We start from the raw sequence: 18,472 nt of genomic DNA, 5'->3' as shown, positions 1-18,472 counted from the left end.
AACGAAACTCTATTGTTGTGTTATTTATGACAACGTAAAGTATTTTGTAATATCTTATTCTACAATTTTTTTGTTTCCGAAATAAATGCAAAACCATTATTGGAAATATATGAAGCTAGTCGTCGGAGTGGTTAATTGATTAAATTATATTACATTTTCTATTTGGGGAAACATCTTCGACTGTATTAAATACTATGGCTGCGAGTATCTTTTTTAGTAAATAATACATTTTCTGTAATCTTTGCAAAATTTTTTTTTGCGTATTGGGTTGCAAAACAACAGTAGATGTCGTATGAAGAGGGTTTTATAACAACATAATTTCTTGATAGCAAAGCGTTTCCACTGCTATCGGAAGCTGAAAATGCAATAAACGGTGACAGATAATAAAATTGTTACACGCATACTGCTGTTCTATTTAATTTATAATAAATTATATGAACTATAATAAATTTGCAACACATATTTTCACGCTGGTGTTTTTTCGTGTTTTATAGTTTTGAACGTATTATTCATTTATAAATACCTCTCACCTATATAATCCACCGAGAACAATAATCTGTTTTGTTTATTTAATGTACGCGTAAAAACCGTCATAAATCCAATATACATAGTACCTACACGCCGATTATAATTCAGTTTTAAAGCAGGACGGCATGGTTATCACGTCGTTTATTATTATACCGATCGAGCAGGACATTGAATTTTGTCCTTCGTAAATGGGCGGAGGTTATATAGAACACGTAAACAGTTAACGTAATACTCTGCAGTAAGTGCCGAAAAGCGTCGGACGGTATATTGCGGTATTTTATATTACGATAATTAAGTTTTGTTTTTTCTGCATAGTACGCTCTTATAATATTGACGACGAGCTCAGCTGCACCTGTAGTGTTGATTGTCGGCGGTGACGCTGAACGCGGGCACCGTGTCCGGTATCTTGGCGCCGAACGTGAACCTGGTGCAACACTTCGGCCGTTTGCCGTCGTACGTGGCCGGCCCGGGCGTTTCGGGCTTGCAGCCGGTCGCGAACCGTCGGCCGATCGTCTTGCCGGCGGAGAACCGGCCGGGCAGATAGAGGTCGGCGGCCGGTAACTCGTAGTCGCCGGGGCCGGGCGTGGGGAAAACCTTGAACGGGTTGAGCCGCTGCCCGAGCGTGGGCCTCAGCCGGCAGTTGCCGCACGCCGGCGAGTACGCGTTCGGCGCCGGTCCGGTGTCCCGCGCGATTTTCAGAGGATTGGGACGCGGCCCGATCCGGTGGCCGGCCGTCGACAGCGACGACTTGACGCAGTACTCGGCGGGGCTCGGGCCTTTGGCCAGCCCGACGTTCAGCGGCCGCAACCCGAACGGGCCGCCGGGCACTCGGTCGCGGCCCACTCGCAACAGCCCCGTCGTGTTGTACATGGGCCCCGGCCCGAAAGCGTAAATCTGCGGCGAGAAGAAAGCGCACTCGTCACAAAAACGAAAACCGGACGGACGTTATAATATACCTATTATACCTATCGTATATTTCGCCCGACCCGGACCTAACCGCGGCTGACGTGGTTCGATCAGATCAAACGTGATTTTCGTTTTTTTTTTTTTCAGGGTTTTTAGAGTTTAGGTTTTTTTCGTTTTTCAATAAGTCGTTGTTGTAAAAAATTAGCGAGTTAAGTGACTTAAACGAAAAATAAACAACCTTAGCGGTGCAGATAATTTATACTCTGTTCTATCTATACAATATATAAACGTTAATATTTTAGTGAATCGACGACGACATAATAATTGCCCGAACCGCTTTGGTCATACCGGACAGGTCGGGGTCATATCGCACCGCGAGGAGGATTAATATTTATCACTTACGTTTTTGGACTTCTTTCCCCTTATCGAATATGCGGGATTTTTTTCGATCGACGGGTCGGTCGCTCGTGGTCCAATCGTCGTCTTCACGCAATATTTCGCCGGTCCCGGACTCCTGGATCCCGAGTTGGTGTAATCGAGAATCTTCTTGTCCATGATGTGCCCGTCGATCGTCCGGGGTTCCAAATAGCAGCCCATCATCCGGACGCTCTCGAGGGGTTTCGCCCCGTCCGCGCAATCCATGACCGTCCGGTCCACGGCGTATTCCGTGATCTCGCAGCACTCGGCGCCGATCGGGTCATTACTCCCGGGTATCGAGAATTGAACGACGGGGTCGCAACCCATTATCTTTCGGCCCATGATGATCGCGTGTTATAGGTTTAGATTCGTTAGCGTGATCTGTATATAAGTTATTAGAATGTGTATATTGTTTTGGACGTGTGTTGTCGGATTCGTTTGCGTTCTAGTTCTGACTGGTGTGTGAATAAATCGTGTTCGGTGTAGTTATAAAAGGTCTGTTTGTAATGTGTATTAAACTAAGAAACAAATGATTGTGTTGTACAAATGAGTATGTGTTGTGAACACGGCCGTAGCTAGGTGATGATTAGCGTACCTATATATTGTAATTATTGTAGGGCCGGGATTAAAAGAAAATTGTATTTATTTCATTTTAATTTTTCGTAATGTCCTAAAGATTATGCTTTCCAAGTAAAACATCAGAGAAGTTAAAAAATAAGTATTTTATTTTGAATAATTGAAACGTTTGAATAATTCTTATTTTTCGGGAATAATTTTCGTATAGGCATAGGTATAGAGGTTTTCATAAACCATACAAGAAAAAAAATTAAATAGTTTTATTTATTTTGCTCCAGCAAAAACTAACACTTTTGACTCACCAAAGTGCAAACTAGACATAATAATTTACGCTTTAAGTCTTTAAATCATCTTTAATTTGAAAATTGCAATGGATAAAATATATGACAGCAAATATGAGTATATTAATATTTTAAAATATTAAAATGAGAAAATAAAATAAAACGTTCCCCACAATAACCATATTATTGCTAACCTAATAATAAAGCAAAGTTGTTAGACGCGCATTTACCTATACCTACAAATCAATGTTTATATAAATGGTAAAAAAACATAAAAAAAAAACTACATAATTTATACGAATACCTATAAGATTTGTCAACATTATAGTACCTACACGAATTCGATGAAAAATATATTAAACATAGATAATAAGTAGTTATTTTATGTTATATAGTTTATAAAGCTCTGCAAAACTTCTAGTTTCTCATTATCGCTACCGTGGTAAATACAATCTCGATAGATCACATTATATATTGAACAGTTTAAGAAGACGTTACCCAGACAAACGGAACCATGGAAACGTCAACAGAACGCACCACTCTAAAAGTTTTTTAACAAAAAAGTTTTGGACATGTTAAAACCAAAGTGACTTGGAATTGTTTTAAAATAACTAAAAGTTTATACTTTATAGTAGAGAAGAAGAACATTGTCTGTGATAAACCGTTTCTAAAAGTTCGATAATTTAATCAACTAGTTTTTAATGATGTGTTGAAAAATACAAAATAAAGTTTAATTTAAAAAATGCATAGAAAAGAGTTATTTCATCTCGCAAAAATTGGTGATCAATTTTGTTAAAGTATTATAACTTCAATAGTATCTATATTATGTTCTCACAAACTCTAAAGATTCTCTTCGATGTAGTTTTTTAAAAAAAAAAAACACGATTTTAATTAGTACGAACACAGAGTATTTTTACGTTTAAACGAAACAATAGTTAATTTATAAATAACATTTTTATGTATGAAAAATCGTGCAGTTTTTCGCGTGAGACGTTTTCCCGACCGAAAATATAAGATGGGAGTGGTCGGCCAAAATTATGATATTATATAGATAATAAACGTACCTACATATACGTATCGTGCGGTATACGTCATATAATATTATAACTGTGTAAATTTTTAAATTCGGTACTTCGTGCCTGCATGAAATAACATATAGTCGGGCACATGTACATCTGTAATCGCCGTACTGCCGGGTGACCTAAATAGTGTCACCGCGTAATAATGATAGTTCGGCCATACCGCCCATCATCGTATATAGTACCTATATAAACCGATATTATATGGTCGGTAGCCGATCGTTAATATTTAAAAACCGTCGAATGTCGTGTACAGCTGCTGGTGCAGCTCCTCCTCTGTCGTCGTGCGTTTACGCAAAGAGCTGCCGTACGTACAGGTATAGGTATACAACCTAATATTATGCACGACTTTTGTGCTGCACGACAACCGATGGTACCTATATACTTAATAACACGGGTAAGCGCATGTTATTATAATGTGTGTAAAATGCGCCTACGCGTATGTTTGCCGTCGTATTGGAGAAATATGTATAAATAAATGTAGAGAATAGGTATAGGTAAGTGAGGGGGTGCGTGTACTGCACGACTGCACGAGCGCCCAAAAGCAAAGACGGTAAGTATGATAGATATCATTATTATTATTATTATTATTTTTATTATGTACGAGTGACACGAAACGTTTGCGCCTCCGCCGACGTGCCATTGACGCGAGAACAGGGGCGGCTCGTCAGGGGAGACTTTGAGACTGAGTCTCCCCCTTAAAAAAACCCAGTTACTTGTAAATAATAATGCATAAAAATATTTTTATTCGAATTGAAAATATAATATTATATAATTTATATCGTTTTCTTTGTTTATTATTATAAATTGAAAGCAACCAAATCTAAAACCTTTAAATAGTTATTTTAATAGAAATGCTATTTTAGTTTTATCGATGACGGTGACGGTCGCCGTTACAGTGAAACTGCAGCCCGACAGTCTCAATCATAACATGTAAAATGGTACGGCCGGTTCGACGGAGGGCCGGAGGGGGCAGGGAGAATAAGCTGCGTATTATAGACTCTATTGAGACTGGGTTCACGACAATAATTGCCTTACCGCGCGCCGTTCTTAGTCGCTGACCGCTGTCATAATTTAATGCATTTTTATGATTTAATAACTATAACACGTTTACTACAGGGTTTTATACTATCTTCTCTTTGATATTTGTTATATTTCTAATTATTTTAAAAATGCAAAAATACAATATAATAGACATATTATTAATTAGTGGTTTTAATACTTTAACTTACGAACAAAAAAATCAAATTAAACTTAAAAATATTAACTAAATATGTAATACTATAATATTATTAGATTTTCAATAACAGGGTTTTTCTTGTTCGTTGTTGTACGTAGTTTATGTTATATAATTTCAAGTCTTCCCAGAATATTAACTCACGAGCCGCTACTGCGCGAGAAAGCTCGGCATTCGGGTTGATATTTTTTGGAACGATTATAAACCCTCCTCCATACTTTTATGGTGCAAAAAGTTACTATAGGGAGTTAAAGTGACGTCATCATAACGAGTTGTTATTACTTATAAATTTGTTCAAAAATGTCGATCGAGTACTGTACGGTGTTAATTATATTGTTCGTAGCGTAAATAAATCTAAACGGGCTTCGTCACCACTCACCACCGTCGGTTTTAGTTCAAAAGACCTAAAGTTTTGAAAAAATTCAAGTGACGTTATTTGATTATAATTCTACCAAAAAAAAAAAAAAACATTTGAATTCAGTTGAAAAATGTCTTAAGATCATACGAAATAATACTATGAAAAAAATTAACCTTTTAACTATGATTAAAAACGTGAAAAAATGTATTTTATACAGTTATTATTTGATAAAATAAATTTTTTTTAAATTTGTTATTCTTGAAATTAAAAATTAAAAGTGTTCTAAATTGTCTATATTTTTTCAAGACAATAAGTAAGTTACTATTCATATAGTCGTACATTTTTTATTGTTATCGAGTTTTTGACATATACATTGAACATTATACACACAGAAATGAAATTCGTTGGTACCCGCAACATAGGTGGAGATTTGATTGAATTTTAGGGGGGCTTAAATCATTCTTTGAAAAATAATCCATGGGGCTTTGACCCCACACCTCCTCACTAATAACATTATTACCTTCAATAGATATTTACTACTTAATTACCCACTAAAAAATAAAACTACTAAACACACATTATTAACTACATACTCACTTTGAAAAAATAAATTTATAATACTATTTATACATTGTAATAATAAATTAATATAATGACAACATCCGGGAAAAACCAATGTTTTGTGAGGTTCCAAGATTTTGACAATTTTTGTAAAATAAGTCGACGTCCGACCAGCCACGTGACTTTGAAAAATGTTCAATAATTTTGGGGTGGCTCCCAATAATAAGCCCCCCAAGCATCCCCCAATCTTCGCCTATAACTCGCAATAAACCCACCAACATTAATAATCTTTTATGAAGTTATTAACTCAGATCCCGGGGAAGTGACTAACAAATTAAAAATTGCCTAAATTTTATCCCTTAAATAAAATTCATAGCGAATCACCGGAGAGCTGAATCGTAATCTATTTTAAGGAGTAAAAACTAGGCATTTTATGTTTCATGTATACAGATCGTGACCGAATATATTGGTATAATATTAGATTTTACGGCACTGTACTACGGACAAAATTCATTAATTCCTTAATTTTTATTATAAATCCTTGCCATTTTCGCATAATTTTTACCTAGGTAGGTATCATGCTAGGTAGCATGGTCTACATTAATACGGTTACTTTGATCCATAAAATAACAAGGCTTGCATCAAAAAATCATTACTATGATAAATTATTGAAGGTAGTTATAAATTAAAAAACCCAGCAAACCGTAAACCTGATGTATAGGTTTTTCTGATGGAAGGATTCAAGGATCGAATAAAATATTATAAATAAAATATTTTAGAGACGTTATTGCCTACATAAAGTAGGTACATATCCAATTGTTCGTTTTTACTTATACTCTTATAATATTATGTGTACTATTTTTCTGAAAATATCTTTCTTATTATTCCTTGTAATTTTATAGTTATCCTGTCATTACATATTTAATTCCCGTAAATTCGTGTTTCTCAATTCCTGGCTCTTTTCCCTGATTTTTAAGTCTTCTAATTAAGTTTTTATTAGCTTTAGAGCTTTCTATTCTATATTTTGTAACAAATAAGAATATTACAATAGGTAATATAATATATTTAACATTAATACCTAATAGAATTATTATACCTATATTACATTTACATACTAATATAAAATTATTAAAGTTGTTAAGTTTTTGAGAATTGATAATTGATATACAAATATTATTTCAAGTATTTATCAACAAGTATTTGAGAAGATACATTCCAAATCCTATTTGACTGTATTGTATTCAAAACTAGAATATTCAACACATTCCTACAAGAACTTTTTTTTGCACTTTAATTTAAAATATTTGGTAGGTATTGTAAAAATTATAATAATACTTAACAATTTTAATGTATAGCAAAAAATAAACCTTTAATCAACAAAATGTGTTATATTTTAATAATTTATCTTGCATTTGAATATACCTATTATTCTATTAATAGTTGATTCATACATATTATATCTAATAAATAAAATAGGTATAATAACAACAAAGTTTCTATAATTCTATAAAACATTACAATTTATAAATATTATAATTAACTACCATTTTGCAAATAATTTAAATTTTATTATCAATATCCTTAAACAAAACTTAATGTCTTAATAGCTACTAAAAAATTTCAGGAATAATATAATTGAATTATTAGATTAGCCATTTCAGAAATAAAACTAATTGATATAGTTTGTGACCTTAGTCCTTGTATCTTAATTCCCAAGTATTACTTATAATATAGTTGGGTAGGTACATCATTTTTAATTTTAACACCCTTAACTCCAATTAATCATAAAATGAGATAGATAATCTTAAATTCGAACAACATTATATTATATACTAATGTATATTAGTAAATTGTAGGTATACGGTGTCATATTTAACTTACAAAATAATCATGTATTTTCAATAAAAAAAAATAAGAACATTGATAAATGTAGAAAAAATAAATATTGGTAACTATAAAAAGAAACAATAGGATAAATTATTAATTAATAAATATAGAAAATATCAAGGTTTAATGATAGGTAGTCTGATAAACACGGTATTAGGTAATTTATTAAAATTATCAAATCTATTTCATTATTTCATTTTTTTTTTATCAGAAATAAAAAATTGCTTTTCAGTTTATCAACTTATTTTGTCAAGTATACTACTAAAAAAAAAAAAAAAAAATACTGACATTTTGCTTGTACATAAAAATTTAAATATTTATAAATAATTAAATCTTCTAGGTACTTGATTTATTTTTATTTTATATCTATTAATTTTAAAAAAAAAAAATAGTATAACAAAATTTCTTAGTCATTTGAGTAGATTCTTAAAAAAACTTCCAATGATGGTGAATGAATCACCTATCTGGACATCAATTCAGTATCAATTCGTGCTTTAATGTATACTATAATACACCAAAATATTTTAATTGAATATAATATTTAATAATATATAAGTTCACATTATGACCTAATATGAATTTTAAACACTTACCACTTGAAAATTTTGTTTCAGTAACTAATCTGTAATGAATAGTACTCAGGAACATAATGACATTAATAGTATATAAAATAAATAAATTACAATTTAAATAAATAATTTTATTTACCGTTAAAATTAACTAAATTTTAACAATACTAATATTATTATCCTTTGCTGTATAACATATTATTATAAACATTTTGATTTTTTATTCACAAACAGAAATTCAACCAAGTGCAACCATTAAAATTCACCAAAATATTTAAAACAAAACTAATTTTAATTATATAAGCTTCTTTTAATAGAATAAAATAGTCATATTGTATTCAATTTACAATTAGAAAAAATCAACAAATGAAAAAAACAGTTGTTTGCTTATACAGAAAAATTACATTAAAATAATAAAATAAAGTAATACACAAAATGCAATATTAAATACAATTTGTTTATCAGTTGAGTTTAATGATACATCAATTAATTATATACTAAATTTACCACCGAGGCCTTTCTTGTGGTAGCTTACATATATATTTTTTTATGAAAATCTGCTTTAAAGTTTACTTAACATTTGTAAAACTTGTTTCTATTGTATTAACTTCCTTTGATAAATACAATATACATGTTTAATTTAAAATTACAATGTATAACAAATCATAATTCATAATACTTATAGAATAACTGTTGTTCATTAAAAATGTAAAATTGCATGTATTAGTAAAATATAAATAATTAAATGTCATAGATAATTTTTTTTTATCAGTTTTAGGATATATTAAATAATTATTTTCTGAGTTCACAAACAATACCTTTTTCTTTGTAGTGAATTTTTTTGAAAAAAACTATTATAATTTACTTAATATTTATTAAACTGATTTATATTTTATTTACTTCCCTTAGTAAGATAAAACAAATGTTATAATTTTATTTACTTTCCTTAGTAAGATATAATAAATTTTATAATTTTATTTACTTTCCTTAGTAAGATATAATAAATTTTATAATTTTATTTACTTCCCTTAGTAAGATAAAATAAATGTTATATGAAGTCCAAAATTAAAACCTGGACCAAATCATGATTATTTAAAAAATATTTCTTGTTAACTAATAATGAAAAATTACGTATAATAGTATAATACACAAAATTAAATACCATAAACAATTTCTAATTTAGTTTTATGATACTTGATACAATTATCTTCTGAGTTTATCGCCAAGGCTCTTTTCTTTATAGTTGATTTTTTTTTTTGCAGATCTACTAGGTCTTGATGAAGAAGTTGAATCATCAATATCTGAAGCACTGTTTGAATCAGTTGATTGTTTAGGACGTTTTCGAGATGTAACATTTCTTAGCATACTTGAATTAACAGGAGATAATAACTCATTGCGGCGTTCTTCATTTCCATCAAATGTATTATCTGTATTACTACTTGAAGTAGAAGCAATTGCAGTCACATCAGCTTGAACTTCATTAAGTGTCGTTGACTGAGGAGAACTTTGAACATTTTGTATTGCATTAGTATTATTGTTCGAATTATGTGTTTGATTTTCTGTATCATATAACCAACTTGGACCTTCACCTAAATCTTCATTTGATTGACGTTGAGGAGCTTCTTCATTAGGAACAGCTTTAGAGTTCTTCAGCATAGCTGCAACATCTTTTAATCTTACATATGGTTCCATATTAAGTTTGCATTGTGGTGAATTTCTATAACTTAGTTTTTTTGGTCTTTTTGGTGTTTTTTCAGCACTAGAATTAGGACTTTCACGGAGAGTGGGCAAATCAAATCGATCTAATCTAAGTTGTGGTTGCATAATCATATGACCTTTGACCATAGGATTTACAGTTTTTGTCAGTCTTACTTTCGTTTCCTTGTTGAAGTCTTTAATCTCAAATTTACTCATTTCGTGTACAGTTTCTAACATAGATGGAATGCATTGTGACATATTTACCAATGCAGGTATACAGCTTTGCATAGTTTGTTCTAGGGCAATAAGTTTTTTATTCATTATATTATGCATTGCAGTTAGTTGAATATTTGAATTTCTGAGAGAGTTGTTTTCCTTTTGCAATGACAATTTCTCCATTGATAAATTATTCCTGGTGGTTGATAATTCTTTATTTTGATCTGATAATTCTTCATTAAGTTTACGTAAATTACTGTTAATTGCCAATGTGTGATTGAGTTTTTTCATATAGATGTTATTCTTAGTCCTGTTTCGATTTTTAACTGATACCGTCTTGTGTTCCATTGTAAAGCAATATTTAATACTCTTATTTTGGTTCTAAAAAATAAACAATAATACATATCAAACTGAGTTAATAAATGTTTAAGAATAAGAATATTGTTTAAAAAAATTTAAGGAATTTTAAGACAGCTAAGTTTTAATTACATAAGATATGTAACTTATTAATAAATTATTAACAATTTATAGGTTAAAATCTATGTTTGGAAAAAACACTTTCATTGAATTCATTTTCTAAAAACCAAATTATGAATGTTGCAAATTTTTATCAATTAGAAATTGAAAAAAGTAATTTTTTATCAATTTCAAATGTTCAAATATCTTTTAATTTGTATACATCAATCTTTACTCTATTTACAAAACTTTTGTATAATTCTATTATGATAAGTGCTAAAATAATCAAACTTAGAATAAGTCTAGCTTAAAACAAATTTAATCTGTTTTGCATAGATATAGATTACTAAGTATAAAATATTTGTTTTAAAAAATAAATATAAGAAAAAAATTATAAAACAGTTTATTAACAGGTAATAATGATAAAATAATTCATGAAAACCTTTTTAATGCATTAATTTTCAAAAAATTAAAACATGATTATAATCATTTGAAAAAATAAAATTGTGAGTAGGTATTAACTTATTAACATGGAAAACACTAATAACAATTCTTAAATAGAAAGCTCAATATTTTCTTTCATTATTTAAATCACAGTTATGTCAAATTTAACCTAATTTAAACACCTAATACCTAATATTAACAGGAAATAAATTAAAACATTTGAAGATAAAAAAATTATTTGAATTAGCTAGATACCTAATATATTTGTTTCATTAGACATATTTTTAAATGTATGAAATTATTCTTCACATGAAAGGTGAAAAAGGTAAGGAAAAACTATTAAAATATACTACCAAAATGTTTTGTATTTAATTTTTGCAGTAAACAAGTTTTAGTATTTTAAGTGGTATCATTTTGCAACTAGGTAACTTATAAATTTACATAATATATAAGAACATATTAACAATTAATTTAATATTAGAACATTGAAAAGGATATCAAATAAAGTCTACTTACATTATCACTTTTTTAAAGTTTAAATAAAAAGGTACCAACAAAAACAATTATTTAAAAATTATCTAAAACTTTGTATTTGGTCCATTTTTTTTTCATATTACTATTGTAAAGAAATCTAAATTTCGAAAAGTTGTACACACAATACCCCCTTTGTTTTAAATGAAACATTTAACTAAGTAATATTTAACTGTTAATTAATACATACTTATAAAAAACACAAATTATCCTGTCATTCATTGTATGGACAAGATTATCATGGAAATTTCTTTTTGGTCTTTTTGACTATGATACAATATTAATTTAAAGTACAAATTCTATTATTTTATTCATCAAAATAAATTGAATTGTTACAATAAATTAATATTTATAATTACATTTACAAAACTTAATTTAAAAAACTGATCAAATGATAATTTTAAACAATCTAAGTCGAGTTATACGCGTAACGGTCGATATAACCGCAATGTTATAGACTATGGTTATCAAACTTTGAGATTTAGCCTTTCCTGTGAATGATTTTATAACTAAATTTCTACAAGTATTTAATTAATTATATTAATCTGATTAAAAGGAATGTTAAGTCGTTAATACTGAGGTGTACAAAAACATATTAAATAAAAGATACCTAGTCATTAAATGTGGTTGTTTCGACCAAAGCGCGTCTATAATGACAAGTTTAAAATAAAGTCACTCACCTTCAAGTGAACAATGGGTCGCAATCGAGGGAGAAGAAGACTGTACAGCAACTGAACGATCAAATCATAAAAATTGTAATTATTACAATTATTAAACTACGCTTGAACGGATCATAGGAAATAGTTATCTCTACGGGTGATTACCGGACTGTCAAGTTAAACGTCAAATTCTTGTAGTTGTGTTCGTGTTTAATAAACCGGCGAATACAATGACTGTAACAGATTTAAGATAGATAAAGAAATATTGGATATTTTTTTTACTTAGAGTAAGGACTAGAAATACTTACGTAAACCATCAGGTGCTGTATAAAAATGAAAACGTGATAGTTGACGTTCGGCGTTCAACTGCGCCCGTCGCCCGGTCAGTGTCGTAGATAATAAAGAGTTTATCATCTATGCTAGTGTTGTATATAATAATCAATAACCATGTTCAACGAGGTAAAATGTGAATTACAAAAACGACACGAGATCACCACGCAAGTTTGTCTACAAGCGACGAAACCGTATCACATATTCACACGATAACTCAGTCGATAACATCGTCGGCTCTAAACAGTAAAATTAACATTTTAATTTGCTACAGCCGTAAGATCACCGTCTGTGTTCTCACTTTTTTTGCAAAGGATTGCGTATAGTATTTATATAGCCTTTTATATTCGAATATTTGTGTTGATTTTAAAATTATAAGTTAAATCATCGAGAAAAATAATTATGTATATACAATATACATTATAAATAATAACCTGTTATTCGCCATTTAAAAACGAAAACTTGTACTTATTTCCACATTAACCTACGGAGAAAATAAAACGAAAAAAAATTTGTGTTTCGGGCGTAGGCATAATACGTTATAATAATAATTTAATAATAATACCTACATAAAATATTGTATAAATATATTGCGGTACTTTTCGATCATCGTATCCACGGAGGCACGGACTAAGATATTTATATATAAATATATTTTAGTCAATACTCAATATCGTACCAAACGGCCGGCGATGACGACAGGGAAATACCGATTCCGTTATCGATGTGCTGTATGATATAAATATCGTTGAATATTATATTGCTTATAATATTATGTGTCCGTGTTTTCGGGTTATTTCAAGTGAATAACTAGAAAAACACAAATAGAAAAACTTAGAAATAAGTATGACTGTATGAGCATTGATCATATACGTATATCAAATAAATATTATTACAATTAGTTATAAATATTATTATTATTATTTAATCAATGGTATATAGTATATACAGAAAGAGCGGTTTGTAAATTGTAAATAATTACTAATAAGTAATAATAATTATTAAATGGTAAATATAAATGTATAATCAATGGTACGATGTAAGTACCTATTTAGTATAAATAGTCTTCTACTTACCTACTAGTCTGTACAAATACGAAGAAATACAATACCTACAGATTGTGATAGTTGTTTCAAAATCGTATTTTGGTTATTTTTATGCTTATTCGACTACGCTACTACGGGTTATAAATATGATTGCAATATATTAAATTGTTTCAAATTTTCGTCGGTCTATACCTATCGTAGCTATATTGTCGTCAGTCGAACTTATTATAAATTGTTTCACTAGGTTCCGTTGAATATGTAAATTTAATGATAAATTAATTGTAGAGAAGGGAAATATTCTATATTCCTATGTACAAAAAAAAAATGAAAAATAATGTGAAGCATACTGAGACTTGTAGTTGTAACTTTTTAAATAGCAAATTAAGGAGAATACAACTTAAATCAACATTAATTATTTAATATACCTACTTTGTTTCAATAAAAAAAAAAAATACCCTGCATATAACTTTCATCTGAAAAGTAACCCTAAACTAGTTACTAGGCGTATATAATACATTCAAACTTGTAAAGTAGATATTTGAGTAAAAGTATTTAAAGTACCTACGTCCTATGTAGGTACTTAAAATGCTTTTAAACGTAAGGTATTTTCAAAATGGGTAATTAAAATATTATTTCATAATATTTTAAATTTTTAAATTCAAAAAATGTACAGTCCAGATTCGGTTATTTCGCCTCCGTTTATTTCACCGAGAGTCCGCGATCGTTTCGCCTCCGATCGTTTCGCACTTGTCCAGTTGTCCGAAAAATATGAGTGGCAAGTTAGGTATACAGTGGTTACCCGGGGGCCAGTGACCAATTTGAGGTGGTGATGCATAGCAAATCGAGGGCTATCCTTGTTTTTTTTTTTTTGTCCAGGTTTCACTGTAATAACGTTTTTTTCACATTGGCGTCACAGCTAAAAAAAAAGGGTGTCAGGTAAAATATAAAATATATACCTAATTAATACTATGTTGATACGAATTTCAAATGAGCCAATGTACGGCACTGGGACTATACACGTTTGTTAATACGCGTCCGGCGGCAACGGATTTACGAAAAAATGAAAATAAGTTTAGGAATTTTATACAATATAAAAAAAAGTATATTATATAATACTATATAATTGAAATTACTTTTTAAAATAACTTTTAGCTTCACTAGATTAAACATTGTTATTAATTATTCCTATAAATAATTATAACTTGGGTAGTTATTTACGATTTTTTTTTAATTTAGAACTGTGTACGTTATTTCATTTATTTTTTGATGAAAATTGCGTATTTTTATGCGAATACCTATTAACAAAACGGGTAACAGACTCAAATTATGAGATACCCATTTTACGTATGGTAATTCTATTAATGTTTGGTACTAAACAGTAAATTTCCAACTCCAACTAATAATACTATTTTTATTTTATTTTTTCTTATAAGTGTTTATACAGTTCACAAACACATAACATAGGTACTATATATATAAATATATGATATAATATACTATACCGCCAAGACGCACTACGCAGTAGTGTTATAAATATGATATCGCTCAAAGATACAGCTAAAATTATGCATTTTTCCGTAGATATTTTCTATCTAATAATAGTGAAAATGTATAAAACACCCGATTAGATTCGGTCAGACTATGGTCTTATTTTTCTTATATTTAAAAATTAAAATGTGATATTTGAACTTATCATGAAATGAAAGTGATTTTTTCATTTATTTGAAATGTAACTCTTTAAAATTTGCTAATTAAAATTTCTAAAAGTTAACAATATTAAACTGAAAAAACTAATTTAAAAATGTACATAAGAAAGTAGATATCAAATAAAATTCATAACGAAATATTATTAGATAAATAGTTAATAGAATATTGGCCAAAGATTGATAATTTTAAATATAAAAATATATATATTATAAATGAATATTCATGTAGCATATTTTTGACATGTGTGTGAGTGTGTGTGAACGCTGTATAATCTATATTATACTGCAGTCATACGCTCTCAGAATCACTACGTACGCATTTACACGATAATAAAAAAAATTGCCTATGTTGAACTCCATAAAAATGTTCTAAATCGACTAAATAAACGTTACAAAACTGCTGTGAAGACGTTACATCCGCAACTATAAAGGCACTTTTAATGAAATTATAAGAAGAATTAATATTTTAAATTTTAAAAATCTTAGTACTCTTAGTAGTATTTTAGTAGAACTAGAATCTGTAGTTCAAAGTCTTTTAATTGTGGTCACATATCAGCCAACAATGTGAACAATGGTTGTTACGTAATAACCAGATTTATGAAAAATGAAAATTTATGATTATTTTATAGTTAAGTATCCAATGTTATAAAAATGTGTACATCTTATACTTCAAATACTCAAAAAATTAATTTCCTTCCGACCAATAGTAGAATTTTTTTATATAGATTGATAACAACTAATAAGTTACATAGTAGATTATTTAGATAACTCTTTACTTTTCGATTTTACATTGTTTTTTCTGATATTTTTAAACATAATTAGCAGTCAATAAAATGCTTATTATGTTTAAGAATATCAGAAAAAACATTGTAAAATCGAAAAGTAAAAAGTTATTTAAATAATCTACAATGTAACTTATTAGTTATTATTTTCCTAGATATGAATAACTTAAACTTATGTATAATATTTAAAGTATTTAAATAATAGTTATTTTAGATCACCATAATATTTCTCATTACCTAAAAATTAGTGTTTTATTGTACGAAAAAAATGTATGATATACCTAACTATCTTTAAAAAAAATTGTCAATTTAAAAACTGAAATTAATATTACAATAAATGTTTATATTTTTCTGTCATCTGTTGATGCTGTAAGTTTACATATAATATAATGCCACATTATGATACATTAACCATTATTTATTCATTATTTATCATAATGTATTAGATATTTATGATAATATAGATATTCATAAAAATTAAGTAGATATTCTATTTAGTTTGTATGAATGCTTTAAATTTATTTTTATTTGTTATTAATAATACAAATATTGAAATATACATCTTTGGCAAATAACATTGATAATCTAGGACTAATGTATTTTATTTTTTTTTTTTGAAAGTATACAATGCAATATAAACAATATTGTTTACAATTTTAAAAATCTTATGGTAAACAAAAAAAATTCACTTTACCCTCCATAGTTTAGAGGATGTAAATTATAAAAAGTACTTAAAAGGTAGATGACAAATATTTTACTTCATTATATACTAACATAAATACTAAACATTTAACTTCATGATAAAAAATTTAAATTCCCAGTCAATAAAAATTGTTCCTGACTACAAAAACCTCATCAAATATAAAATAAACATTTTCTGGAACAATTTATAATTTGCTTTAATTAATGTTATTTAATTGTTTAAATACCATGTGTGTTAAGTCCTCTTAAGGTGATAAATGTAAACTTTAATTATGTGACACAAACCAAAACATCTAATCGTAAGAAAATACAATGTTCAAAACATATATATTATAAAAAAAAGTGTAATTTTAAACAACAGTTCTTAAATGACATTAATGTCAAAACATATTTTTGCTATCTCATTAGTCTTATAATATAATTTATAGTCTAAGTACAAAAATTATACAAAATTATGGTTTTGATGAGTGATGGAAATATTTCATTAATATCCATAAATGTTTAACACTAATGCACATTTTACTGCTATAAATTTTAGGTACATGACTTTATGATAACTTTGAGAATAAGCATAAGACAAAATAAAAAATTACTTATGTACAAATTAAAATAAAAACATTATATATACAACTAGGCCTAGTACATATTATTAACAAGCACCTACAAATTGTGTATCAAACATCTAATATCAGATAATAATATCATAAATATGCCTTTTGAAATTGTTAATATTCTATTAACGACATTATCGTTTTACGTTATCAATTGGTAGTATACAATTTCAAGTAAATAATTTGTACTTATTTTGTAACATAATAGTCATATTAATATCAATCAAAGTATCACCATTAGTTTAATATAATATTACATAATGTAAAAACTAACAATATGTTGTAGGCATGAATATTTTGAATTAAAATATTATTTTCTGATAAAAGTTGCCTGATTGAACATTATACCTCACATGAACTCTCAGTACTATATCCTTTAATTATATTCAAATGATAAATCAAATTTTACCCAACAATACAAAAGAATATATTCTATTCATTAAATTTAGGCACCCAAATTAACAGCTAGACAAATGACTATTATTCCACAATTTATATGACAAATTTAATTGGCATATAGGGAAATTTAATTACACACATATTATATTTATCGATGAACTTATATATTATAAACAAAACATTTAAGACTAGTAAAAGCTTAACAAAAAGTAGTATTTTTTTCAAAAGAAATTTAGTAAATAGATATGGGCAGAGATTTATTTGACTTAAAAAAATTATTTGTTCATATAATCATTGACTTTTAAAAATTAAAATTACATACAACATTTTTGTTTTAAATACTTAAATAAGCTGTAAATTTAACGAAAAAAAAAATATATATATACATAAAATAATTCTCAAAACAATAACTTATAATAATTTAACATTGTACAAAAAAAAGAACAATGTTGGTATTTAAAAAAACTGTATAACAAACAATAATGATATAAAA

At 28.3% G+C, this 18,472-nt stretch overlaps 2 protein-coding genes across 2 annotated transcripts; both read right to left on the bottom strand.

Moving 5' to 3' along the window:
- Nucleotides 1-757: 757 nt before the first annotated feature.
- On the bottom strand, nt 758-2,431 carry LOC114121120 (outer dense fiber protein 3-like). The gene is made up of 2 exons (XM_027983291.2): nt 1,837-2,431; nt 758-1,422 (listed from the first exon to the last, which is right to left on the bottom strand). Exons 1-2 carry the CDS (start codon nt 2,191-2,193, stop codon nt 871-873), a joined length of 909 nt encoding a protein of 302 aa, XP_027839092.1. The 5' UTR covers nt 2,194-2,431; the 3' UTR covers nt 758-870.
- Nucleotides 2,432-8,509: 6,078 nt separating this feature from the next.
- LOC114121126 (uncharacterized) lies at nt 8,510-12,936 on the bottom strand. Its single transcript, XM_027983298.2, has 3 exons — nt 12,712-12,936; nt 12,425-12,637; nt 8,510-10,694 (listed from the first exon to the last, which is right to left on the bottom strand). The coding sequence occupies exon 3, from the start codon at nt 10,659-10,661 to the stop codon at nt 9,603-9,605; it is 1,059 nt and encodes a 352-aa protein (XP_027839099.2). The 5' UTR covers nt 10,662-10,694; nt 12,425-12,637; nt 12,712-12,936; the 3' UTR covers nt 8,510-9,602.
- Between the last annotated feature and the right edge of the window lie 5,536 nt (nt 12,937-18,472).

Source organism: Aphis gossypii, chromosome X (assembly GCF_020184175.1).
Source record: "Aphis gossypii isolate Hap1 chromosome X, ASM2018417v2, whole genome shotgun sequence".
NCBI classification, from domain to species: domain Eukaryota; kingdom Metazoa; phylum Arthropoda; class Insecta; order Hemiptera; family Aphididae; genus Aphis; species Aphis gossypii.
The sequence above is the reverse complement of the archived record's forward strand: the minus strand, read 5'-3'. Positions and strand labels throughout refer to the sequence as shown.